The sequence below is a fragment of the Lithobates pipiens genome, unplaced genomic scaffold (genome assembly GCF_037356315.1).
Source record: "Lithobates pipiens isolate NorthernLeopardFrog02 unplaced genomic scaffold, aLitPip1_a1.2 Scaffold_37, whole genome shotgun sequence".
NCBI classification, from domain to species: Eukaryota; Metazoa; Chordata; class Amphibia; order Anura; family Ranidae; genus Lithobates; species Lithobates pipiens.
Genome location: NW_027507825.1, coordinates 6,565,276 through 6,591,356, shown reverse-complemented (window position 1 = coordinate 6,591,356; position 26,081 = coordinate 6,565,276). Strand labels below are relative to the sequence as shown.

The 26,081-nt window shown below is 45.9% G+C and overlaps 1 protein-coding gene across 3 annotated transcripts in view; it reads left to right on the top strand.

Moving 5' to 3' along the window:
* CLMN (calmin) overlaps positions 1-26,081 on the top strand; it is a 183,606-nt gene that overhangs the window by 138,515 nt on the left and 19,010 nt on the right. For all 3 annotated transcript variants that reach the window (XM_077466712.1, XM_077466713.1, XM_077466714.1), the window contains 5 exons: positions 2,899-2,994; positions 4,509-4,592; positions 20,701-20,793; positions 22,209-22,399; positions 24,888-25,081. In XM_077466712.1, coding sequence (XP_077322838.1) covers positions 2,899-2,994; positions 4,509-4,592; positions 20,701-20,793; positions 22,209-22,399; positions 24,888-25,081 — 658 coding nt within the window. The remainder of the gene's footprint in view (positions 1-2,898; positions 2,995-4,508; positions 4,593-20,700; positions 20,794-22,208; positions 22,400-24,887; positions 25,082-26,081) is intronic.

Here is a 26,081-nt window from a genome sequence, read left to right as displayed (position 1 = left end):
GTCATGATGGTGTCAACAGTGGACCATGCCATGATGGTGTCAACAGTAGGCTGTGCCATGATGATGTCAACAGTGGACCATGCCATGATGGTGTCAACAGTAGGCTGTGCCATGATGATGTCAACAGTGGACCATGCCATGATGGTGTCAACAGTAGGCTGTGCCATGATGATGTCTACAGTGTACAGTGCCATGATGGTGTCAACAGTGGGCCATGCCATGATGGTGTCAACAGTGGACCATGCCATGATGGTGTCAACAGTAGGCTGTGCCATGATGGTGTCAACAGTAGGCTGTGCCATGATGATGTCAACAGTGGACCATGCCATGATGGTGTCAACAGTAGGCTGTGCCATGATGATGTCTACAGTGTACAGTGCCATGATGGTGTCAACAGTGGGCCATGCCATGATGGTGTCAACAGTAGGCTGTGCCATGATGGTGTCAACAGTGGACCCTACTGGTGTCATGTGTTGAAAACTCTTAATTGGAAGTCGCTGAGGCAGTGTGGCAACACATTCTCTGTAAGTATAGAATGTACTTGTTGATCCTGCCAAAAATATTGCATCCTTGTCATTCCAATGAGTTGAACTGGAAACTAAAACAATACTACCTTTCTTCTGTAACTTTCCCATTTCCCATGTAATGGCCATGGCCAAGGGCAGGCTTCTTTGTTGTCCAGCCTGGGTGAGAATCCTGGCTTCCTCCATAGATACAGTGAAATGAGCGTAGCCACCCAGGGACAGGAAGTGTTACTGGCAGGATCACCACATAAAAAAAAAATGGTCTGAATAATCCCTTTGAAGAAGATGTGGAAATTGTGAGTGCACATTTTTATGTTTCAATAAAACATTTTTTTAACGGTATTGCACAATGAACTCTTTCTGTATGTTTTGAGCGACACTTAAGGATCGATTTTCAGAGAAAGAGTGTGTACTTTATTATTGGAGCTGGTGTTCCTGATGACCAAAAATCTTTTATTAACACTCAAGGGTAGAATAGACCCTGGTGGGTTTAGATGATTTAGACCTTCAGCACCATCTAGTGGCCAAAGTGCGGCATCGTTTTCTCAAATATCTCAATGAAAAAAATATACTGCATTGTGGCCACTAGATGGAGCTGACGAGCTTAGGAATTAATCTATTACAGAAATTACAGTTAGAATTTGTGCAGCCTGCACCAATGTGTGCAAATAGGCCACCAACTATAACTATAATGCCTGGCTGCACTAAACCATATGAGCAGTGGAGTCCTCCTTTAAGGATTATCAGCTCCCTGGCTCCATGGATGGAGGTTTATTAGGCTGGAATGTTCTGCCTCTACACAGAGAATGTCGGAATCCTCAGATCTCATTAAAAACAATATTTTAGAATTGACTAAGAGGCTTGTTGCTGCAGTTTTGTGTATGACGGTGCAGAATGCGCACCGCGGGGAGCTCGAGGATTTATACACAGGAGGCTCCTCCGTGGAATTCAAAGACATTCAAGAAAATCAAACATGCAAAAATCGCTGACTTTCCTCTGGACGGGCGGAGCGCTGATTGTGTGGCTCTTGTTGTTGGTCCTTTTGGTGTAAAAAAACACAGAATTCCAGATTTAATGTATTCGGCTTTATCTCCGGCATCACTCTGCATAATTGATGGGACTGCAGAGGGCGCCGCAGCTGCTTAGACCTTCTCATCGACCCATGCATCTGAAATAAAAAACTGTCTGTGTTACTGCTCTTCCACTAGTTAGATTCGAACTTGCGCTGGATAATGGCACCAGGGCAAGGTTTGCTCAGGGGTCACATAAACAAGATGGTCAGAGACTGCAGGCAGGATACAGGAGATGGTCAGAGACTGGGGACATGGTACAGGAGATGGTCAGAGACTGGGGACATGGTACAGGAGATGGTCAGAGACTGGGGACATGCTACAGGAGATGGTCAGAGACTGCAGGCATGCTACAGGAGATGGTCAGAGACTGCAGACATGATACAGGAGATGGTCAGAGACTGCAGACATGATACAGGAGATGGTCAGAGACTGCAGACATGATACAGGAGATGGTCAGAGACTGCAGACATGATACAGGAGATAATCAGAGACTGCAGGCATGGTTTAGGAGATGGTCAGAGACTGGAGACATGGTGTGGGAGATGATCAGAGACTGCAGACATAGTACAGGAGATGGTCAGAGACTGCAGACATGATACAGGAGATGGTCAGAGACTGCAGACATGATACAGGAGATGATCAGAGACTGCAGACATAGTACAGGAGATGGTCAGAGACTGCAGACATGATACAGGAGATGGTCAGAGACTGCAGGCATGATACAGGAGATGGTCAGAGACTGCAGACATGATACAGGAGATGGTCAGAGACTGCAGGCATAGTACAGGAGATGGTCAGAGACTGCAGACATAGTACAGGAGATGGTCAGAGACTGCAGACATGGTACAGGAGATGGTCAGAGACTGCAGACATGGTACAGGAGATGATCAGAGACTGCAGACATAGTACAGGAGATGATCAGAGACTGCAGACATAGTACAGGAGATGGTCAGAGACTGCAGACATGATACAGGAGATGGTCAGAGACTGCAGGCATGATACAGGAGATGGTCAGAGACTGCAGACATGATACAGGAGATGGTCAGAGACTGCAGGCATAGTACAGGAGATGGTCAGAGACTGCAGACATAGTACAGGAGATGGTCAGAGACTGCAGACATGGTACAGGAGATGGTCAGAGACTGCAGACATGATACAGGAGATGGTCAGAGACTGCAGGCATGGTTTAGGAGATGGTCAGAGATTGCAGGCATGGTGTAGGAGATGGTCAGAGACTCATGTGTGTTTGTGCTTTGGTCAGCTGATTAATAATAATATCTGCCTCTTTCATGTCTCCACAGTGCACCCCACCGCTGGAAGTAAAAGACGTGTTTGTGGATATTCAAGATGGTAAAATCCTGATGGCCCTCCTGGAGGTTCTGACAGGGCAGAACTTGGTAAGTCAGTGTTGGTTTGTCGAAATGTCCGATCGTGTGAACGCGGCATAATACTTCTGTCACAGTAGCACAGTCTAAAAAAGTACTAAATCCAGTAACACACCTCCCAACTTTTTGAGATGGGAATGAGGGACATCTATCAGCAAAAGTATGCAGGCCTAGGACACACCCCTTGCCCTTAAAGGAGAATTGTACAAAAAAACAAAATTGGTTAATCACACAAGTGCTTTTTTTTTACCACTACTATTCATTTATATTGGCTTTTGGGATTTACAAATACAGCAATTTGGAAATCAGATGAAAGGTTTAGTGCTGGAAAACACTTTTTGATAGATAAAAAGTGCATTTTATATACAGCTATATAGATCAGACCAAAATGAGGGACAAATGAGGAGGAATGAGGGACAGAGGGACATTGCTCCAAATCAGGAACAGTGCCTTGAAATCCGGGACATTGCTCCAAATCAGGGACAGTCCCTTGAAATCCGGGACATTGCTCCAAATCAGGGACAGTCCCTTGAAATCCAGGACATTGCTCCAAATCAGGGACAGTCCCTTTAAATCCGGGACAGTCCCACCAAATCCGGGACAATCCCGCCAAATCCGGGACAGTCCCGCCAAATCAGATACAGCCCCTCCAAATCAGGGACAGTCACGCCAAATCAGATACAGCCCCTCCAAATCAGGGACAGTCCCACCAAATCCGGGACAGTCCCGCCAAATCAGATACAGCCCCTCCAAATCCAGGACAGTCCCTCCAAATCAAGGACAGTCCCGCCAAATCAGGGACAGTCCCACCAAATCCGGGACAGTCCCGCCAAATCAGATACAGCCCCTCCAAATCAGGGACAGCCCCGCCAAATCAGGGACAGTCCCTCCAAATCCAGGACAGTCCCTCCAAATCCAGGACAGTCCCTCCAAATCAGGGACAGTCCCTCCAAATCAGGGACAGTCCCGCCAAATCAGGGACAGTCCCTTTAAATCCGGGACAGTCCCACCAAATCCGGGACAGTCCCGCCAAATCAGATACAGCCCCTCCAGATCAGGGACAGTCCTGCCAAATAACAGACAGTCCCTCCAAATCCAGGACAGTCCCTCCAAATCAGGGACAGTCCCTCCAAATCAGGGACAGTCCCGCCAAATCAGGGACAGTCTCACACAATCCGGGACAGTCCCTCCAAATCAGGGACAGTCCCGCCAAATCAGGGACAGTTGGGAGCAATGATGTTACCAAACAGTCTACTTATAAAACATTCTTTGGAAGACTCTCACAAGCAGTTGCACAGGCGGCACAAATAGGTGTACGTTTATCCAACATTGATCATTTATCTCATTTCAGTTCTCAAAGAAAAATCTTCTCCTGGAGGGAGCAGAGAGCAGCGGTTTCTCCAGAAGAGACATTTTTAACCCTTTTGTTGCTCTTTCTTTCCCCCAGAAGAGTTTTATGGTTAATCTTTCAATACGTCTTCCAGATGCAGCTTTTCTAATAATGACATTCCTGTCTGCGTTTTCAGCTCCATGAATACAAGTCGTCAACTCATCGCATATTCCGGCTGAATAACATCGCCAAAGCGCTCAAGTTTCTGGAAGACAGTAATGTAAGTGTCCTCGTCCGTCTACTTACCGGAGCAGTGTGTGTTCCCGCCTCGGAATCTGCGGGGCGCCGGGGCTCTTTATAGCGGCCAGGATCAGGGAGGAGGACAGCAACAAAGCGACAGGCGAAAAAACGTTAATGTTTGTATCTTTTATACAATTACAATACAATAAAACGATACATTGTTTTACCTGATTGTACACATCCTTGTGCCAGGAAACCACCGGCCTGCACAGGGCATGTAATAATAACCTCTTAAAGCGGAGGTCCACCCTAAAGTGGACCTTCCGCTCATCTGAATCCTCCCCCCCCCCTCCGGCGCCACAATCGGCACCTTTCAGGGGGGAGGGGGGTGCAGTTACCTGGATAATCCAGGTAACTGCACCCACTTCTGGGATAGCTCTCTGCGGAAAGGGGCGTAACTTACGCCCCTTTCCGCAAGTGCCCGCCCCTTCCCGCAAGTGCCCCGCTGCCTGCTGGGAAACACACGGATCCCAGAGACAGCGGGGACCATCCTTATTGCGCAGCGCGATTCGCGCATGCGCAGTAGGGAACCGGGAAATGAAGCCTAAAGGCTCCACTTCCTGATTCCCATACCCAAGATGGCGGCGGCAGCACCCGAGAGACGATCTAGAGATCGGCTTCGGGTGCCGACATCGCGGGCGCGCTGGGCGGGTAAGTGTCACTATTTTAAAAGTCAGCAGCTGCAGTATTTGTAGCTGCTGGCTTTTAAAAAAAAAAAAAAAATGCGGAGTCCCGCTTTAAAGACCGGGCCTTTTCTGCTACTTTTTGTTTACAAGTAAAAAAAAATAAAAATCTGTATTTTTTTTGCTAGAAAATGACTTAGAACCCCCAAACATTATTTAATACACGATATTACCAAAAGTATTGGGACGCCTGCCTTTACATGAACTTTAATGGCATCCCAGTCCTAGTGATCTTGTAGGGTTCAATATTGAGTTGGCTCCGCCCTTTGCAGCTATAACAGCTTCACCTCTTCTGGGAAGGCCGTCCACAAGGTTTAGGAGATGTGTCTATGGGAATGTTTGGCAATTCCTCCAGAAGAGCATTTGTGAGGTCAGGTGCTGATGTTGGATGAAAAGGCCTGGCACGCAGTCTCTGCTTGAATTCATCCCAAAGGTGTTCTATCGGGTTGACGTCAGGACTCTGTGCAGGCCAGTCAAGTTTCTCCACCCCAAACTCGCTCATCCATGTCTTTATGGACCTTGCTTTGTGCACTGGTGCGCAGTCATGTTGGAACAGGAAGGGACCGTCCCCCAAACTGTTCCCACAAAGTTGGGAGCATAAAATTGTAAAAAAAAATGTCTTGGTATGCTGACGCCTTAAGAGTGCCATGTGCAGGCCAGTGGTTTCCTGGCACGAGGATGTACAGGGGTTGTGTGCCGCCAGGCGCTGGGGTCTACTAGGACAGTCGCTGTGTCCTAACATGAAATGTGGGCGAAGGTCCCCAAAGGCACCCTGTATGAATTCAGGGACCTGCACTCCCCCGTATGTCATATTAAAGCGGGAGTCTGCCGGGACTCCGCGTTTTTTTTTTTTTTAAAAGCCAGCAGCTACAAATACTGCAGCTGCTGACTTTTAAAATAGTGACACTTACCCGCCCAGCGCGCCCGCGATGTCGGCACCCGAAGCCAATCTCTAGATCGTCTCTCGGGTGCTGCCGCCGCCATCTTGGGTATGGGAATCAGGAAGTGGAGCCTTTCGGCTTCATTTCCCGGTTCCCTACTGCGCATGCGCAAGCCGCGCTGCGCAATAAGGACGCTCCCCGCTGCCTCTGGGATCTGTGTGTTTTCCCAGCAGGCAGCGGGGCACTTGCGGAAAGGGGCGTAATATACGCCCCTTTCCGCAGAGAGCTATCCCGGAAGTGGGTGCAGATACCTGTACTGTACAGGTACCTGCACCCTCCTCCCCCCTGAAAGGTGCCAATTGTGGCGCCGGAGGGGGGGGAGGGTTCCGATGAGCGGAAGGTCCAATTTAGGGTGGACCTCCACTTTAAGGACACAGTGGCTGTAGCCGTGCAGCTGGGTGTCCTAGAAATGAATGGGAAACCAGCAGAGAGATGCATGCAACCCCTGTGCTGGAAAAACACAGTAAAGCACCCGTGTGAATAGACACGTATACAGTGCCTTGAAAAAGTATTCATACCCCTTGAAATTTCCCACATTTTGTCATGTTACAACCAAAAAACGTAAATGTATTTTATTGGGATTTTATGTGATAGACCAACACAAAGTGGCCCATAATTGTGAAGTGGAAGGAAAATGATCAATGGTTCAAAATGTTTTACAAATAAATATGTGAAAAGTGTGGGGTACATTTGTATTCAGCCCCCTTTACTCTGATACCCCCTAACTAAAATCTAGTGGAACCAATTTCCTTCAGAAGTCACCTAATTAGTAAATAGAGTCCACCTGTGTGTAATTTAATCTCAGTATAAATACAGCTGTTCTGTGAAGCCCTCAGAGGCTTGTTAGAGAACATTCATGAACAAACAGCATCATGAAGGCCAAGGAACACACCAGACAGGTCAGGGATAAAGTTGTGGAGAAGTATAAAGCAGGGTTAGGTTATAAAAAATCTCCCAAGCTTTGAACATCTCACAGAGCTCTGTTCAATCAACTTCAAATTTGGCGACAAATTTTGGCACCTAAAAATCTCCATAGGAGACATTTTACCAGATTACAGTTGCAGATGCGATCTAGTGCTAGAATTATTGCTCTCGCTCTGACGGTCGCGGCAATACCTCACATGTGTGATTTGAACACCGTATACATATGCGGGCGCGACTAAACTAAATGTATCGTAAATGTATTTTATTGGGATTTTATGTGATGGACCAACACAAAGTGGCTCATAATTGTGAAGTGGAAGGAAAATGATAAATGGTTTTCCAAAATTTTCACAAATAAATATGTGAAAAGTGTGGGGGGAGGGGCATTTGTATTCAGCCCCCTTTACTCTGATAACCCTAACTAAAATCTAGTGGAACCAATTACCTTCAGAAGTCACCTAATTAGTAAATAGAGTCCATCTGTGTGTCATTTAATCTCAGTATAAATACAGCTGTTCTGTGCAACCCTCAGAGGTTTGTTAGAGAACCTTAGTGAACAAACAACATCATGAAGGCCAAGGAACACACCAGACATGTCAGGGATAAAGTTGTGGAGAAGTATAAAGCAGGGTTAGGTTATAAAAAAAATCTCCCAAGCTTTGAACATCTCACGGAGCTCTGTTCAATCCATCATCGGAAAATGGAAAGAGTATGGCACAACGGCAAACCTACCAAGACATGGCCGTCCACCTAAACTGACCGGGCCGGACAAGGAGAACATTCATCAGAGAAGCAGTAAAGAGGCCAGGGGCGGACTGACAACTCATGGGGCCCCCGGGCAATAGGAGATTATGGGGCCCCCAGGCAATCAGACAGGTAGGTACTGGAGAGGTGGGGCAGCTATAATCTAAGGATTTTTAGACCAAAAGGATGTCGGTAAGGGACATTTCAGAGACAGATGTAAAAAAAACACTGATTTTTACATACTGTCCCTGGTTTTACTGAGGCTGGCAACCCTGATGGGGCCCCCTAGTGGCACGGGGGCCCTCGAGCAGTGCCCGAGTGGCCCAATGGTCAGTCCGCCCCTCAAAGAGGTCCATGGTAACTCTGGAGGAGCTGCAGAGATCCACAGCTCAGGTGGGAGAATCTGTCCACAGGACAACTATTCATGTGTAGAATGGCCCAGTCACAGTCCAGACCTAAATCACATTGAGAATCTGTGGCAAGACTTGACAATTGCTGATCACAGACGCTCTCCATCCAATCTGACAGAGCTCGAGATAGTTTGCAAAGAAGAATGGACAGAAATGTCCTCTATAGATGTGAAAAGCTGGTAGAGACACCCCCAAAAAGACTTGCAGCTGTAATTGCAGTGAAAGGCGGTTCTACAAAGTATTGACTCCGGGGGGCGCCATACAAATGCCCCCGCACATTTTTCACATATTTATTTGTAAAAAAAAATTGAAAACCATTTATCATTTTCCTTCCACTTCACAATTATGGGCCACTTTGTGTTGGTCTATCGCATAAAATCCCAATAAAATAAATTTACGTTTTTTGGTTGTAACATGACAAAATGTGGAAAATGTCAAGGGGTATGAATACTTTTTCAAGGCACTGTATTATCCATGTAATAGGACAATATATGTGGAAATGGTCATGTATTGGAGATATATATTGGCCCGGTCTGGGCTGGAAGCCACGCTCATCCATTTATAAAACATTCGTTATAAAAATGTCAGAAATATTTGTACAAGTTGAACGAAATGTCCTGCAATTTTTTTTTTTTTTTAAACAAAATAATATTCTATGACTTCCTGTGATCGTCAGCTCCATCTAGTGACCAAAATGCGGTATATTGGTCTGGAAAAACCCTCAATTTAGAAAATATACCACATTTTAGTCACTAGATGGAGCTAATGATTGCGAGAAGTCAGAGTGTTATAGAAAATATGGGGGGGTTGACCCAACAATTGTTTTATTAATAGACACCTATGTGTTGAAAGACGTCGTTGTGAACTTCCAGCGGATGCCTCCTCAAGTGTTTTACAGATGATGGTGATGACATCACAGGCAGTAGAAATAGGAGTTGATCGGTAGAGGTGAAAGATTATCTAGGGGGAGGGGGGGATTTGGGGAGGGGGGGTTAAATTTGGGTTACTCCTGGACATGCACTTTAAATTTGGCTGCTACCCTCCTATTGCCACACCTTGGTACATCCAGGAAGGGCCGGGAGAAGAGGGAGGCAGGAGGGACTGCCCTGGACACTGTGGTATCATGTGAGGTGGGGGGGGGGGGGCACCTCAAGGTGTTTTGGGTAGGGGATTTGTGTTGAGAAGGGGAATTTGAGGGGGTGGCAGTAGTTAAGAATTGTTCTAGGAGGGAAAATTTAGGGATGTGTGAGTTAAGAGTGGGCCCTCTCGAATCCACTTATCAAGTATTTGTGGGCAGTGCGGGCTCAAAGGTCAGCTGCTTTGGGCCCCACAACAATGACTGGGCCCAGGGCAGCCGCCCCTTTTGCTCTGCGTTAAAGATGGCCTTGGTGGTGATTTAAGAAGATTTATATTGGGAGGGGTGTGTGCTAGAAAAGGTAGTATGGTGTGGGGGGGTTTGTGTTAGAAGGGGCTGGGGGAGGATCGGATAAGGGGAATTTATGCAAGCAGGGATGATTGGAGGGGATTTGTGCTATGAGGGGACATTTGGGGGGATTTGTGCTAGGATGGTGGATTGGGAAGAATTTGTGCTGGGAGGGAGGATTTTGAGTGTGGGGGGGAGAGGATTTCTGCTCAGAGGGGAAATTTGAGGGGTAGAGGATTTGTACTAGGAGGGGGAGTGGATTTGTGTTGGGGCATATGGGGAATGAGACGATTTGAGCTAGTGGGGGGCAGGGCAAGGATTTGTGCTGGGAAGGGGATTTCAGCAGGAGATTTGTACTGGAAGGAGGGGGAATTTATGCTTAGGGGGTAAACATTAGACATGTGCACTGACAAAAAATGTGTTTGTTTTCCTTTTTTTGGAAATTCAGAAGTGTGAGAATTCGGAAATCCAAAAATTCGGATTTTCACATTTCAGAATTTCACATTTTCTCATTTCCAAATTTCAAATGTTCTAATTTTCTAATTTCCAAATTTGATTTTCTAATTTCCAAATTTGATTTTCTAATTTCCGAATTTTCCAAATTTTCTAATTTCCAAATTCTGAATTTTTGAATTCTCAATTTCCAAATTTCCAAAACTCGAAAATTTGAAAATCTGAAAAAAATAAAGAAAATCAGTAAAATTTGAAATAATACCTAACTAATAATAACTGACAATTAAATTACAGGTATTGGAATTTCCTTTCAAATTTTGCTGTTTGTGAACATAACAAATACAAATTTATTTGAAGTTCCGAAGTATCCGAAATAACAAATGCCGCATCTAAACAAATGGAATGGAACAAATTAATAATAAATAATAAAAAGGTTTTATTATTATTATTGTTATTTATTACTATTAGATCATCACGTTCCATTTGTTTAGATACAGCATTCGTTATTTCAGATAATTCGTAACTTTTGATAAATTCGTACTCAATATGTTCACTAACAGCCAAATTTGAAAGGAAATTCCAATACCTGTAATTTAATATTTATTATTAGTTAGTTGTTATTATTTCAGATTTTCTGGTTTTCACATTTTCAGATTTTCATTCTTTTGAACCTTCAGATTTTCTCTCTTAATTTTGGATTTTCAAATTTCCACATTTTAGAATTTTCAAATTTATAAAATTTAGAATTTTCAAATTTATAAAATTTAGAATTTTCTAATTTATAAAATTTTGAATTTTCTAATTTATAAAATTTTGAATTTTCTAATTTATAAAATTTAGAATTTTCTAATTTCCTAATTTAAAATTTCCAAAATTTCCAAATTCGAATTTTTCAATTTCTGAAATTTTCCAATTTCTGAAATTTTCCAATTTCTGAATTTTGAATTTCCGAAAATTTGGGATTTTCGAAAATTCAGAAATTCTTAATTTTGGAAAATTCGAAACTTCAGACATTGAAAAATTTCCGAAAAACATCTAAAATTTTCAATTTCCGCAAATTTCGAATTTCTGAAATTTAAAATTTTCCAATTTCAGAAATTCCGAATGTTCAGAAATTCGGAAATACTAATTTTCAGCAATAAAAAAATTTGGATATCCGGAAATTTCGGCATTAACGAATTTGCCAAATTAGTTAAAAAACGAATTTGGATCTAAATTAATTGCACATGTCTAGTAAACATGTGCTGCCATTTTTTTTTGGGGGGGGGGGGGTCACAATTTGGCGTGTTCGCCCTGGGCTCTATGGGACCTTGCCCCGGCACTGCTTCCTGGTAAAGGGGATCATGCGACTCCTTCACCCTCCCCCACAATGCAGTGCTGGGAGAGGAAAGTCATTGGAATTAGCTTGGCTGCCTTGACCTGTTCATCTCTGTAGGAGTTTCCTGGTTGTCATGCTCATCCTCTGTCTTCAGTATTGAACAAGTCTACAGAGCCGGCATTCTCATTCTCCTGTGTGCTTGTCCTGGGCTGGTGAGCAGCCAGGCAGCCAGCATTTCCAGGAGGAGTTCAGGGCATCAGGGTTGGGTGTCCTCTAATGACAGCTGTCAGTCTGGCGTGCAGCGTGCGGACTAATCGCTCATTGACTAAATGCTTTTCTGACCGGACCCGTGCGTGAGGATTTAATCGGATTGCTGAGATTTAATTCAGAATGATTTCTAAGCTGGCTGGGTCCGGATTATAGAAACACAATCAGTCTGCTGTGAAAATTAAATTGTTCCAGCTGTAGAGGATGTAGAGGATGTAGAGGGAGTCAATATCAGGGCGACGAGTCCTGGACTGGAAAACGTAAGGAAGGAAAGGACCAGAATGACCTATAAATACAACTTTTAGCATTATTCGTTTTTCTTTCCTCTCTTAGAGCCCTTTCACACTGAGCCTCGTGGGGGGGGGTGTCGGTGCTTTACCATCGTTTTAACTGCGCTATTCGGGGGTTAAAAGAGGGGTTAAATCTGCCCCCCAAAAAAGGGGTTAAATCTGCTCGCAAAACGCCACCGCAGAGGTATGGCAGCTCTGCCCCATTGATTTCAATGGGGAGCAGCGGTGGAGGAGCGCTGAGGTCACCACTCCAAAGAAGCTGCTGGCAGGAGTTTTTGTGACGCCCTGCAAGCGCTCCGCTCCAGTGTGAAAGACCTCTGGCTTTCACACCGGAGTGAAAGCAGATGCTTTTTTCAGACGCTATACAAGCGTTATTTTTATCGCTGTAGCGCTTGAAAAACGCTGGCAGTGTGAAAGGGGTCTTACCTTATTCTCTGAGCTGTCCTCCAAACACATACGGCCATGTGCAGCAAATTCAGCGTTGTCCTGCTATAATAATGTCCTGAGTTCCTGGGCCGGTACGCCCGCTGTGCCCATTATGAGGGGTTCCCACCATCCCTGTGCTGAGTTCCCGGGTCTGTACACCCGCTGTGCCCATTATGAGGGGTTCCCACCATCCCTGTGCTGAGTTCCCGGGTCTGTACACCCGCTGTGCCCATTATGAGGGGTTCCCACCATCCCTGTGCTGAGTTCCCGGGTCTGTACACCCGCTGTGCCCATTATGAGGGGTTCCCACCATCCCTGTGCTGAGTTCCCGGGTCTGTACACCCGCTGTGCCCATTATGAGGGGTTCCCACCATCCCTGTGCTGAGTTCCCGGGTCTGTACACCCGCTGTGTCCATTATGAGGGGTTCCCACCATCCCTGTGCCCAGTTCCCAGGTCTGTACACCCGCTGTGCCCATTATGAGAAGTTTCCACTATCCCTGTACTGAGTTCCCAGGTCTGTACACCCGCTGTGCCCAATTTGAGGGGTTCCCACCATCCCTGTGCTGAGTTCCCAGGTCTGTACACCCGCTGTGCCCATTATGAGGGGTTCCCACCATCCCTGTGCTGAGTTCCCGGGTCTGTACACCCGCTGTGCCCATTATGAGGGGTTCCCACCATCCCTGTGCTGAGTTCCCGGGTCTGTACACCCGCTGTGCCCATTATGAGGGGTTCCCACCATCCCTGTGCTGAGTTCCCAGGTCTGTACACCCGCTGTGCCCAATTTGAGGGGTTCCCACCATCCCTGTGCTGAGTTCCCGGGTCTGTACACCTGCTGTGCCCATTATGAGGGGTTCCCACCATCCCTGTGCTGAGTTCCCAGGTCTGTACACCCGCTGTGCCCATTATGAGGGGTTCCCACCATCCCTGTGCTGAGTTCCCGGGTCTGTACACCCGCTGTGCCCATTATGAGGGGTTCCCACCATCCCTGTGCTGAGTTCCCGGGTCTGTACACCCGCTGTGCCCATTATGAGGGGTTAATTTTGTTTTATTGAAAATCTTACAAACAACAACTTATATACAATAAAACCATAATAAATAAATAAAAACATATTTACAAAATAATTGAATATAATTATACAAACCAGAAAGAACAAGAACAAAATAAACAGTGCAAAAACAAATTGCGCACAACATAATCCCTATGGGAGAGCCAGACTAAGGAACATCACCGTCACCATGCATGGAGCCTTTTATCAAAATTGTATTTGATCTGAAAATCTAAGGGAGTGAAAGAAGAATACAAAGAAAGCCGCACACCCCGAGATCAACCGGCAGCAGCTACAGAGCCCTGATATTCCTCCACGCCTTTATCCAGGCCTCCTGCTGCCACCTGTCTTTCTCAAGACCCCGAATCTTCCCAACCTCACCCAGAATGTTCTCCACCACCACTTCCACAGGGAGGATTTTACCCCGTAAGGATACCTGACACCGTGCACTCCACGTGAAATAACGGACTACTAAACTAACTAAAAAAAGTGTTTCCAAATCATAATCCCGACGAGTCTGGAAAGCCCCATACACCCACTCTGCATAACTCATATGGGGGAGGAAGGGTATACTCAGAGCCCTCCCCACCCTCTTGTACACCTCTATATTAAAAGGGCACTGAAGTAGAAAGTGATCCATGGACTCCACCACTCCTCCACACTCCACTCTCGGGCAGCCCCGATCACTCATGGAAAGAAACTTCAAGTTGCCCTTCACATATAGTTTTCCATGAAAGGCAAGCCAAGCCTGATCCCTAAACTTCATTGGGATTCTCTCCAAATTAATCAACCGCAAACCCACCCCCAAAACCAGGCTTGGGCAATCCCTCAAGGCCAGTGGCTCGCAAAAAACAGAGCTCATGATCCGCTTCTCAAGAAGTTTCCTTGGAAGAGATCTGACTTCTCCTGCCGTTACTTGCCACTGCCGAAGTATTTTCAAACACGGAGCAACATAAGCCGGGAGCTTATCATGCTTGACCCTCAGGCTTTTCACTGGCCCACCATTTTCCCAGTCTCGCAGAAAGGGCCTAAACCAGGACTGGAAAATACCAACCCACCCAGGCGGTCTCTCTGCCAACATGTTACCAAGATTGTACTTCACAAACATCAGAGAGAAAAAGACTACAGGGTTGATCATCCCTAGACCACCCTCCCGCCTAGAAAGGTAAGTCACATTCCTTTTGACAAGGTTTATTCTGTTCCCCCATAACAGCTGGAAGAAACAAGTATAGACCCTGGTATAGAGAGAAGCTGGCAAAACGCAAACAAAACTGACATATAGAAAAATCGGAATCAGGTAAGTCTTGATCAGATCAACCTTTTCCCTCAAGGAAAGCTGCCAACCTTTCCAGCTTGCCACCTTGGCATCGGCATTCTCCAGCCTGTTCACCCAATTTGCATGACCATAGTCACCTGGGCCAAATTCAATGCCTAGAACTCTAATTTTTTGCTGGGGCTCCGGGAAGTCATCCGGGAGAACAAAGCTCTCACCTTCCACGCCCATCCAGAAAGCTTCACACTTGTCCTGGTTGACCTTTGAACCTGATGCCTCTGAATACTGCGTTATCACTGAGACCACCTCCTGCGCCTCCCCAGTCCCAGAGACAAAAACAGAAACATCATCAGCATAGGCCACAACTTTCAAAGGAGGCTCACCAGCGATGCCCAAAGGTACCCCACACAATGGCCCATTCTCCAGCCTTCTGACGAAGGGGTCGATTGCAAATGCATATAACAGAGGACTCAATGGGCACCCCTGACGCACACCTGAGCCAACCACAAAGGGTTGCCCGACCCAACCATTAACTAGCGGAAAGCTTTCAGCCCCTTTGTACAAAATCTTGAGCCAATCAATGAAACCCCCCCCCAGGCCATATCTGCCAAGAAGGAGCCATAAGTACTCATGATTAACCCTATCAAAGGCCTTAGCCTGATCCAATGTCAGCAAAAGTTTACCCCAACCAGCAGCCCTACAACGCTCCAAGGCCTCCCGGACGGCTAACACTGCTGAGAAAGTGCTTCTACCCTGGACCGAACAGTGCTGGTGGTGGGATAACAAACTGCCTGCCACTGGCGATAATCGCCAGAAAAAAATCTTTGCCAGTATCTTTCTATCGACATTAAGAAGGCTAATGGGGCGCCAATTCTCAATAATCGAAGGATCTTTACCCTTTGACAGAAGGATCACTGCAGATTGCCCCATGGAGGGAGGGAGAGAACCCTCCTGCAAACAGCTATTAAAAACCTCCGCAAGGTAGGGAGCCAGGATCGTCTTAAAACATTTATAAAACTCAGCTGTCAACCCATCTGGCCCTGGCGTTTTCTTGATGGCCAGTTTATCAATAGCCTGGACTACCTCATCTGCAGTGATTTCATCTGTCAAATTCATCAAAGGAACATTACTCTCCAGTCCTGGTGTAGAGTCCAAAAAACCCAACATCCTTGTCCGATCAAGGTTCCTTCCTCCCAGGAGATCGGCATAGTATGACCTGACAACCTCCAGGATCCCTGACCTAGACTTCGTCAGAGAGCCCGTACTGTCCTTCAGGCCATGGACCGTCTTAACTGCTACGCTCTGTTTACAGTTCTGGTAAGGGTCAGGCGAATGGTATTTCCCGTAATCCCTCTCCTGAACCAAAGAGGCGTGCCGGTCATATTCATGTCTCCTAAGGAGGAGCTTCACCTCAGAGATCGCCCCAGAATCTCCTCCATTCGAAACAAGGCGGTCAAGTTTCCTCCGCAAACGCTGGTAGGTGATATACTTATCTCGCTGCTTCTTTCTTCCTATGGCCTTGAAAAGCCTAACAGTCCGCTGTTTTACAAGCTCCCACCATTCTGACTTGCTGTTGCAAAAGTCTAGGATCGTTACCTGTGCTTGAAAAAAGTCCTCAAAGGATTGTCTTACTCTCTCGTCTTCCAGGAGGGCCGAATTCAATCTCCAGATACCCCTCCCCCTAGGTGGCATGTCTGAGGCATTCAGAGTCACAGATAGAATACAGTGATCAGAAAACTCCACTGCCCGACACACAGGTGCCGAAAAAGCAGAGTCTCCCTTTAAAAAAAACCTATCTATCCTACTCTGACTACTACCTCTCTGAAAAGTGAACCCCGTGCTGTCTGGGCAACGCTTAATGTGCGCATCTACCAGACCTGCTTCCCTAACTATCGCATTGAGAAAAAGGGTGTCATAGCCCAGCTTATCTCTGAAACCTCTCCTGTCTTTAGACCTAGTAATGGTGTTGAAATCACCTCCAAAGATAACCTGCTGGGCCGTAAAAAGAAAAGGCTTAATCTTTGTAAAGAGGCATTTCCTGTCCCACTTCGTCTGGGGACCATAGATGTTAATCAGGCGCAAGTCCTGCCCCCCTACAGAGACGTCCAAGACCATGCATCTCCCAATCTCTACCTCAATTACCCGCCGGCACGTTACCATACCAGAAAAAAGGACTGCAACCCCGCTGTAAGGCTCGGCCGCAAGAGACCAAAATGAGGGACCACGTCTCCACTCCTTCTTTGCCAGATGTATATCAGCCAGACTACTCAGATGGGTCTCTTGTAAAAACAAAATGTCAGCATCAAACTCGCTGAGCAAAAATAAGGCCATATGACGAGCGCTTACTGATCTCAAGCTGGCAACATTAATGGTTGCCACTTTTATCGGAGTGGGAACTGCCATTAGGGTAATTGAGGCAGACGTTTCTTAGCCTGACTACTCCCTCTGCCTGGAGAACCAGCACGCTTTGTTGCGCCCTGGCACTCATCGTCCATGGAGGACGCTGAACTGAACGAGTCCCAATCATCATCATCATCATCATCGTCCGACAGGACCTTAAACTTATTTTCCAAAGGCAAAACTACAGGATTTAAGGGAACTGAACCCCTTTTTTTCCTTCTTTTGCCCCTCCTCCTCCTATCCTCCAACCACTCCATATCATCTTTGGATAAACCACAACCAGCCTCCCCACACCTATCCTCCCCTTCAACCCCCTCCCCCCCACTCTCCCTTCCCTTATCTACCACCAGGCCAGCCTCCCCACTATTTTCCCCACTCCTCTGGCCCCCACGATCTGCAATAGGAACCCTGCAGCGTCGGGGGAGGGGGACTGGCACCACACCTGATGCACCAGCCTCAGCACCTCTTGCTGCCTCTGCAATTTTAGAAGACACAGAAGGATAAGACACAGAAGGATTGGACACATTCTTGGCAACTGAAACTAAACATACAGGCTGGGCGGACACAGACACATTGGGTACTGGCACAGACTGGGAGGACACAGACACATTGGGTACTGGCACAGACTGGGGAACCACAGACTGGGGAGACACGGACCCATTGGGTATGGGCACAGACTGGGGAGACACAGACACATTGGGTATTGGCACAGACTGGGGAGACACATTGGGTATGGGCACAGACTCCGATGGAATCACAGGCCCTCCAGCTGATGAGCTCTGTGCATCCTCCATGTCCAGACGGAAGAACTCCCTCATGAGCTCAGGCTTATTGTGCATTGCCTCAGGACACTGACTATAAGGATGTCCCACTGCATTGCACAGATTACATCTTATAATATTACAATCCTTTGCCAAATGTCCTATACCCTGACACAGGGAGCACTTCATCACTGGACAGGAGGATGCAAGATGCCCTTTATCTCCACATTTATTGCAGAGCTTTGGCTGGCCCGGGTAGAAGATGGTCAGCCTGTCCCTCCCCAGGAAAGCTGAGGATGGCAGATGCTGGACGACATTATCAATAACCTTTAGTTTCAGCTGCACAGACCATCCCCCTGTCCATATTCCCCGATCGTCCAAAATCTTTCTCAGGGGGCTCAGGACGTCCCCATACCTCCTCAACCATACAGTCAGATCCCCTTGGGGTATAGATTCATTGCGCACAAGTATTGTCACCATCTTAATGAGGGGCTGGCGGGATATAAGTTTGGGGATGAGCCCTTTCCAGTCCGGCAGGCCCCTACACACGTGTTCAAACTTCTCCCAAAATATGTCCAGAGACTCGGGACGGATAAAGGACAAATCATATTCATAGGAACCTGCCGGACTGATCAGGGCGAAGATATCCGCAGGCCTAAACCCCATCTGCAGGATTTTATCCACCACCACCCTCCTATGTGGGGGGTTTCCATCACCTTCCCATTTCAATTGTACAACATTCCTCCTTTTAAACAGGGAGAAAGATAAAACGTCCCCATGCTCCTTCCCTGCTTGTTCCCCCTTCCCAGATCCTGTGGCAGCAACACCAGCATAAGTTTTTCTTCCAGCTTTTGCAGTCTTGTCCTCAGATACATTCAAACCTGCTGGCAGAGAGTCTGAATCAGCTGGGATAGCAGTCTTCTGATTAGCAGGACCCACCCCCTCCCCCGAACACTCAGCTTCAATCCTGGGAGCCATCGCAGTCTTGGCTGCTGCAGACTCCTGGAGAGCTGTAGTACTACTGCTCCCAGCATCTCCTCCACCATTCACAGGAACAGTCGCTGTGCCTGGTCCAGGCAAAGTCACTGTATTGTCCATGGACCTCTCTGCAGACTGAAGCTGACAGTTATTAGCAGATGTATTTGCTTGCAGTAGATTGTCTATGGTTCTGGGCTGACTGTCTGCAGTACCACAACCCTCAGCAGGCCCATTGTTATTAAAGATCCCACCATCCTGCACACACACAGTACCTGCACCTGCTCTCTCCACAGGACTTTCTTTCACAGGGCTGGGAACGGTGTCCATCTTCTCCTCACCTTCCTGAGGAGCTGAATCTGGACTGGACTCCAGTTTGTTGATCAGATGCAGCATGTCAGAACCTTCATCCTCCTGCACGGATGTTCCACATTGCTGGGGAGGGAAGGGGACAGAGGCCTCCGCCATTGAGGGCTCAGCAGGTGTCTGAGGTGTTGAACAGCTGGGCTCATCCTCCAGGCCCACTTTCTCACTCTCTGCTTCCATCTCCTCGCTCTCCATGCAGGAAGAAGCTCCTTTCCTCATTTGATTAAATCGCTCCTCATTTTTATATTTTTCTTTAAAAGCTCCACTATTCTCCTTCAGAGAACTCACCAATTCCTTCTGCTTCCGCAGAGCTTGTTCCAGGTCCTTCAATTCAGGCCTCAGAGCCGGTCTCTTCTTACTGAAGACTTTGGCACAAATCTGCTTCTTCTTTTTAAATTCAGCTTTCAAAGCTCCCAACTTCTCCTCTTCCTTCTCAATCCGCTTCAGCGTTTCCACAATCCTCCGTCTAAAGGAAGACAGAGATTCATCCTTCCTTGGGCCAGGCCCAGAATCTTCCGCAGGTTGAGGCCTATCCAGGGGGCCCCCGCCAGGGTCCTCCCCAGGATCCAGCATCCTTCCTGGGGCAGAGGAGTAACTCTAGCCCCTGGTCTCTGGAAGCACAGGAGCAAAGGGACTAGCAACCTCTCACCTCGCTGTCAAGGAGAGGAATGGCAGTTTCCCACCATCCCTGTGCTGAGTTCCCGGGTCTGTACACCTGCTGTGCCCATTATGAGGGGTTCCCACCATCCCTGTGCTGAGTTCCCAGGTCTGTACACCCGCTGTGCCCATTATGAGGGGTTCCCACCATCCCTGTGCTGAGTTCCCGGGTCTGTACACCCGCTGTGCCCATTATGAGGGGTTCCCACCATCCCTGTGCTGAGTTCCCGGGTCTGTACACCCGCTGTGCCCATTATGAGGGGTTCCCACCATCCCTGTGCTGAGTTCCCAGGTCTGTACACCCGCTGTGCCCATTATGAGGGGTTCCCACCATCCCTGTGCTGAGTTCCCGGGTCTGTACACCCGCTGTGCCCATTATGAGGGCTTCCCACCATCCCTGTGCTGAGTTCCCGGGTCTGTACACCCGCTGTGCCCATTATGAGGGCTTCCCACCATCCCTGTGCTGAGTTCCCGGGTCTGTATACCTGCTGTGCCCATTATGAGGCATTCTCACCATCCCTGTTGGACTTTAATTTATTTTCTCTTATAAAGAATATATCAGGGGGAGCTACGAATACAATGAGGTGGTTGGGAGCACCCAAAACTTCCAGGTGGGCAGGAACAGATTTCTGGTGGGGAAATCTCATGATTGTTGATATCCAAGACATAGAAGAAGACAGGAGCTGTATCTCTGTAGAGTCAATTAATGTTGTTACGCGTTTCTTTCCAGGTGAAGTTGGTCAGTATAGACGCAGCAGAAATCGCTGATGGAAACCCCTCGCTGGTTCTCGGTTTGATCTGGAACATCATCCTCTTCTTGCAGGTAGATCAAGGCTGAGGAATGGCTGGTGAATGAGAATTGGTGTCACCCATCTGGCTTTTATCACAGCCGGTAGGGAATGTGACGTCCTTTTATCTGGGTAACCGGGTCTGCCATGAGATGGAATGATTCAACTTAAAGCAAAAACTAACAGAAAAACCGCCAAACCAAATAATGAATTAGTCCAAATTGCTTTAAAGAGTAACTCCAATTTTGTTTAGAAAAAAAAAAAACAATGTAGCAATTTATATTGCCAGTATTTGTAGAAGATTCCTACTTGGTGCTCTGAAGAAACAGCTGTTTGTTTTCCCATTTCCTGTGCAAACTGATTCTGAATGGAAGGGTCTGGTTCATTATAATCACCTGGTGCCTCTGTGTTCTGATGAGGAAAATATCTGCATCCCCTTAGATGTATGGAATCCTTGGGTGGTATCTCACCAAAACGGAAATTCCTATTGCAGGGGATGCCTAAAATCTAACTTGTAGTGCAAACTTCTGGTCAAATTGGTGAGCCAATCACACAAATAGGAAATGGCATTGGGGGTGAAGCATCCTTCACACAATAATTTGGTTTGCATGTATACACCCCCAGCTGTTTTCTTTGGAAAGAAAGGAGAAGTGATTTTGGGGGGTGGGGGGGGGAGGGCAGTAAAAACGCAGCTCAACCATAAGCCTTTACTTCCCTCAACCTAGTGTGAACAAGCCCAGGGAAATCTGCTCACACCACCCACCTCATCCGAACCACTCTATGCTCTGCCACCTCTCCTACCAGCTTACAATGGTGACAGACCAACCACGACAGCTCATGTGACAAGTGGCCATATTGCTTTTGTAAGCAAAGAATGGGGGGGGGGGGAGAAAAAGGGCCCCTCTGCCGATGTGGTGGGGACTGGATCCAGTACTGCCTGTAATCCTTTATTTTTGGCCCCATAGCCTCTAGTTAGCAACGACTATTTTTTAAAAAAAATTTTTATATTATTTTAGTATTATTTTTTGTTATTATTTTATTTTCTTTCTTTCTTTCTTTTATTTTATGTATTTATTTTTAGTTTTAGTTTTTATTTTTATTTTTTTTAATTTTATTTACTTTTTTTTTTATTTTGATTTGATTAATTTTGTTTTTATTATTGAATTTATTTTATTTTTAATTTTTTTAGTTTTATTTATTTTATTTATTTATTTTTTATTATTATTTATGTAATTTTTATTTAATAATTTTTTTTTTTTTTTTTTTTAGTTTTATTTTATTTATTTATTTTTTAGTTTACAGGGAAGCAATTAAAGTGCCTTGTACAATAATAAGGGGATATGTCCATTCCTTGTACGGAAAGGAGAATTCGCTCCACAGAAACGCGTAGATCCCCGCATGCTGTTATCAGTATTATGCAGCAACGTTTGTGTATTCTCTCCGCTCACAGATTAAAGAGCTCACAGGAAACCTGAACAGAATGTCATCCTCTTCCAGTCTGTCTTCCCTGCCCAGCGGGAGCGAGTCGGACGCGTCTCATCCCAGCACGCCCAGCACGGAGAAAAGTCTGTCCGTATCAATTAAGGATCAGCGGAAGGCCATCAAAGCTCTGCTCAGCTGGGTTCAGCAGAGAACAAGAAAGTAAGAACGGTGGTCCCTCTTCTGCCTCGGTGCCGCCTCGTGTTATGGGGCGACTAGGTGGGAGCTTGCAGGACATCTGCCGGCAAGAATTTTTTTTTTTTTTAGTGTTCTAGTTATTTTCTAACATCCCCCATAGCAGAAATGGAAACAGTGTAGCCCTCTAGGTCTGTATAGTCCATGCATAAGAGATCCTCCAGTACCTCCATCTCCTTTTTTAGCTAAAGTATAATGGTTTTAGGACCAATTTATTGATTTTTTTGACACTTGGATCTGAGATTGAAGTGCCACACTTGAGTTCAAGTATTAATAAACCCTCAGCGTTGTGATAGATCAGGGGTCTCCAAACTTTTCAAACAAAGGGCCACTTTATTGTTGTTCAGACTTAAGGAGGGCCCGATTGTGGCCAGCAGGGGCAGAAAATGTCACAGCCCCGGCATCAGTGAGAATAAATATGGCCTCAATGTTGGTGGACAATAGGAGGAGGACTATCCCCCCTATTAGTAGGGGAAATAGTATTCTATCTCTGGTATTGTTGGAAGATATAGTGTATCATATTAGTGGGAGTAATTGTGCCCCAAGGGCCGGTTAAAGGCTAGCAAAGGGCCACATCTGGCCCTCGGGCCACAAATTGGAGACCGCTGTGATAGACAAAAACAAAGTGGCACATAATTGTGAAGTGGAAGGAAAATTATACATTTTACAAATAAATACTTTGTAGAACCCCCGTTCGCTGCAATTACAGCTGCAAGGCTTTTTGGGGATGTCTCTACCAGCTTTGCACATCTAGAGAGGGATAGTTGTCCTAACCCTAAGACATATATGTACTGCTCATACATGACCCCATGAATGATGAATGGGGAACCCAGAGATAAATGATGAGCGGCAACCCATATACATCTATGTACTGCTCATACATGACCCCATGAATGAAGAATGGGGAACCCAGAGATAAATGATGAGCGGCAACCCATATACATCTATGTACTGCTCATACATGACCCCATGAATGAAGAATGGGGAACCCAGAGATAAATGATGAGCGGCAACCCATATACATCTATGTACTGCTCATACATGACCCCATGAATGATGAATGGGGAACCCAGAGATAAATGATGAGCGGCAACCCATATACATCTATGTACTGCTCATACATGACCCCATGAATGAAGAATGGGGAACCCAGAGATAAATGATGAGCGGCAACCCATATACATCTATGTACTGCTCATACATGTCCCCATGAATGAAGTATGGGGAACCCATAGACATCTATGTACTGCTCATACATGACCCCATGAATGAAGAATGGGGAACCCAGAGATAAATGAGGAGCGGCAACCCATATACATCTATGTACTGCTCATACATGTCCCCATGAATGATGAATGGGCAACCTATAGAGATCTATATACTGCTCATACATGACCCCATGAATGATGAACCGGGAACTCTAAGACATCTATGTACTGCTCATACATGTCCCCATGAATGAAGTATGGGGAACCCATAGACATCTATGTACTGCTCATACATGTCTTCATGAATGATGAATGGGTAACCTATAGACATCTATGCATTGCTCATACATGATCCCATAAATGATGAATCTGTAACTGATAGACATCTATATACTGCTCATACATGTCCCCATGAATAATGAATGGGAACCCATAGACATCTGTGTAATGCTCATACATGACCCCATAAATGAAGGATGAGGAACCCATAGACATCTATGTACTGCTCATACAGGGCCCCATGAATGGGGAACCCTAAGATATCTATGCACTGCTCATACATGACCACGTGAATGAAGAATGGGGAACCCATAGACATCTATGTACTGCTCAAACATGTCCTCATGAATAATGAATGAGCAACCTATAGACTTCCACTGTATGTACTACTCATATATGACCCCATGAATGATGAATGGGTAACCCATAGACATCTATGTACTACTCATACATGACCCCATGAATGGGTAACCCATAGACATCTATGTACTACTCATACATGACCCCATGAATGGGTAACCCATAGACATCTATGTACTACTCATACATGACCCCATGAATGGGTAACCCATAGACATCTATGTACTACTCATACATGACCCCATGAATGGGTAATCCATAGACATATATGTACTACTCATACATGACCCCATGAATGGGTAACCCATAGACATCTATGTACTACTCATACATGACCACATGAATGATGAATGGGTAACCCATAGACAGTTAATATATAAGCTCAGGAATGATAACCAGAGGTCTGTGCACTGTTTATACATGAGCCCATGCATGATGAACGGCCAGCCCATAGGCATTTATGTGACAGATAAATCCGACTACAATATACTACAAACAGCTGAGGGGAAGGGGGTGCTGTAGGCACATTTGGTATTCATTTCTTGGATGAGTGTGACTCTGAACATTACATTATCAAACCAAATCTTCCTCTGTCTCCTTCCTCTCAGGTACGGAGTGGCGGTTCAGGATTTTGCTGGTAGTTGGAGAAGTGGACTCGCCTTCTTGGCCATTATTAAAGCCATAGACTCCAGCCTTGTGGACATTAAGAAGGCATTGGAAAGATCGGCCAGGGAGAACTTGGAAGACGCGTTTACTATTGCGCAGCAGAGTCTCAACATCCCACGGCTTTTGGAACCAGAAGGTAAAGAATAAAAAAAATAAAAAAAAGACATTGGAGTATAAAGTGCTACAAGCTAAAAAAAAAAATAAGTGGACTTAGCATTAGATATCAAGTTCTTTATTGTGATAAATTGGTGACTTGCTAAATAGTTACAATGTTGCCATCTGATCACCAAAGGAAATGTATCTTCCAACCTGCAGCAGACTGATGACATCATCTCAGCATAGTCAAAAGGTAGAGCTTTTCAAAAAATAAATATACTGCTGTTGTATATTGTGACACAACAGATATTTATTATTGTAAACCGGCCTATATTCATGTATATAAAAAGTGAAGTATTTAACTATTTTATCTTACAAAAATAAATAAATGTGTAATGTGAATTGATATTAGCTTCCTTTTAATCCATGCACACCTTACACTGTGAGCCAGACAGGCTGTACTGCATCACACAGTGTTGCCCATCTATCACTTGGAACTTTCTGACAGGAGAAGAGAGTAGAGTATTGACGTTATCAGCATTCTGCCTATTCTTCGTTGACCAATCAGCAGGCCACTGCAGACTGGTGACCACACTTCATAGCTCAAGTGCAGTTGTGAAAAGTGAGGTCACAGACCTTGCTGTACTGTATTGTAGGGGGTGCCTGGATCACAACACTACTTTGACAGAATTGCAAATCTTGGCTCACACTAATAGGGAAGGCCACCAATGTTAGCTACCTATACTCTACTACAGCCTTCCTCAACCTTTTCAACACAGAGGAGGAACCCTTTGAAATAACTTTCCAGTCTCAGGGAACCCCTGCTTAAAATTACTTTATCTACAACTCATGATATATTAGTGTGAACTTGTGGTCATTGGGAAGAATTGTCTCCCTACAGAGAGCTAAAAAAGATCAATGGTATCAGTGGGAACTTACCTGAGAGGCAGAAATTGCTCATTGCTCAAGGAACCCCTACAACCTCTGGAGGAGCCCTTGGGTTGCAGGGAACCCTGGTTGAGGAACTCTGCTTTACTACA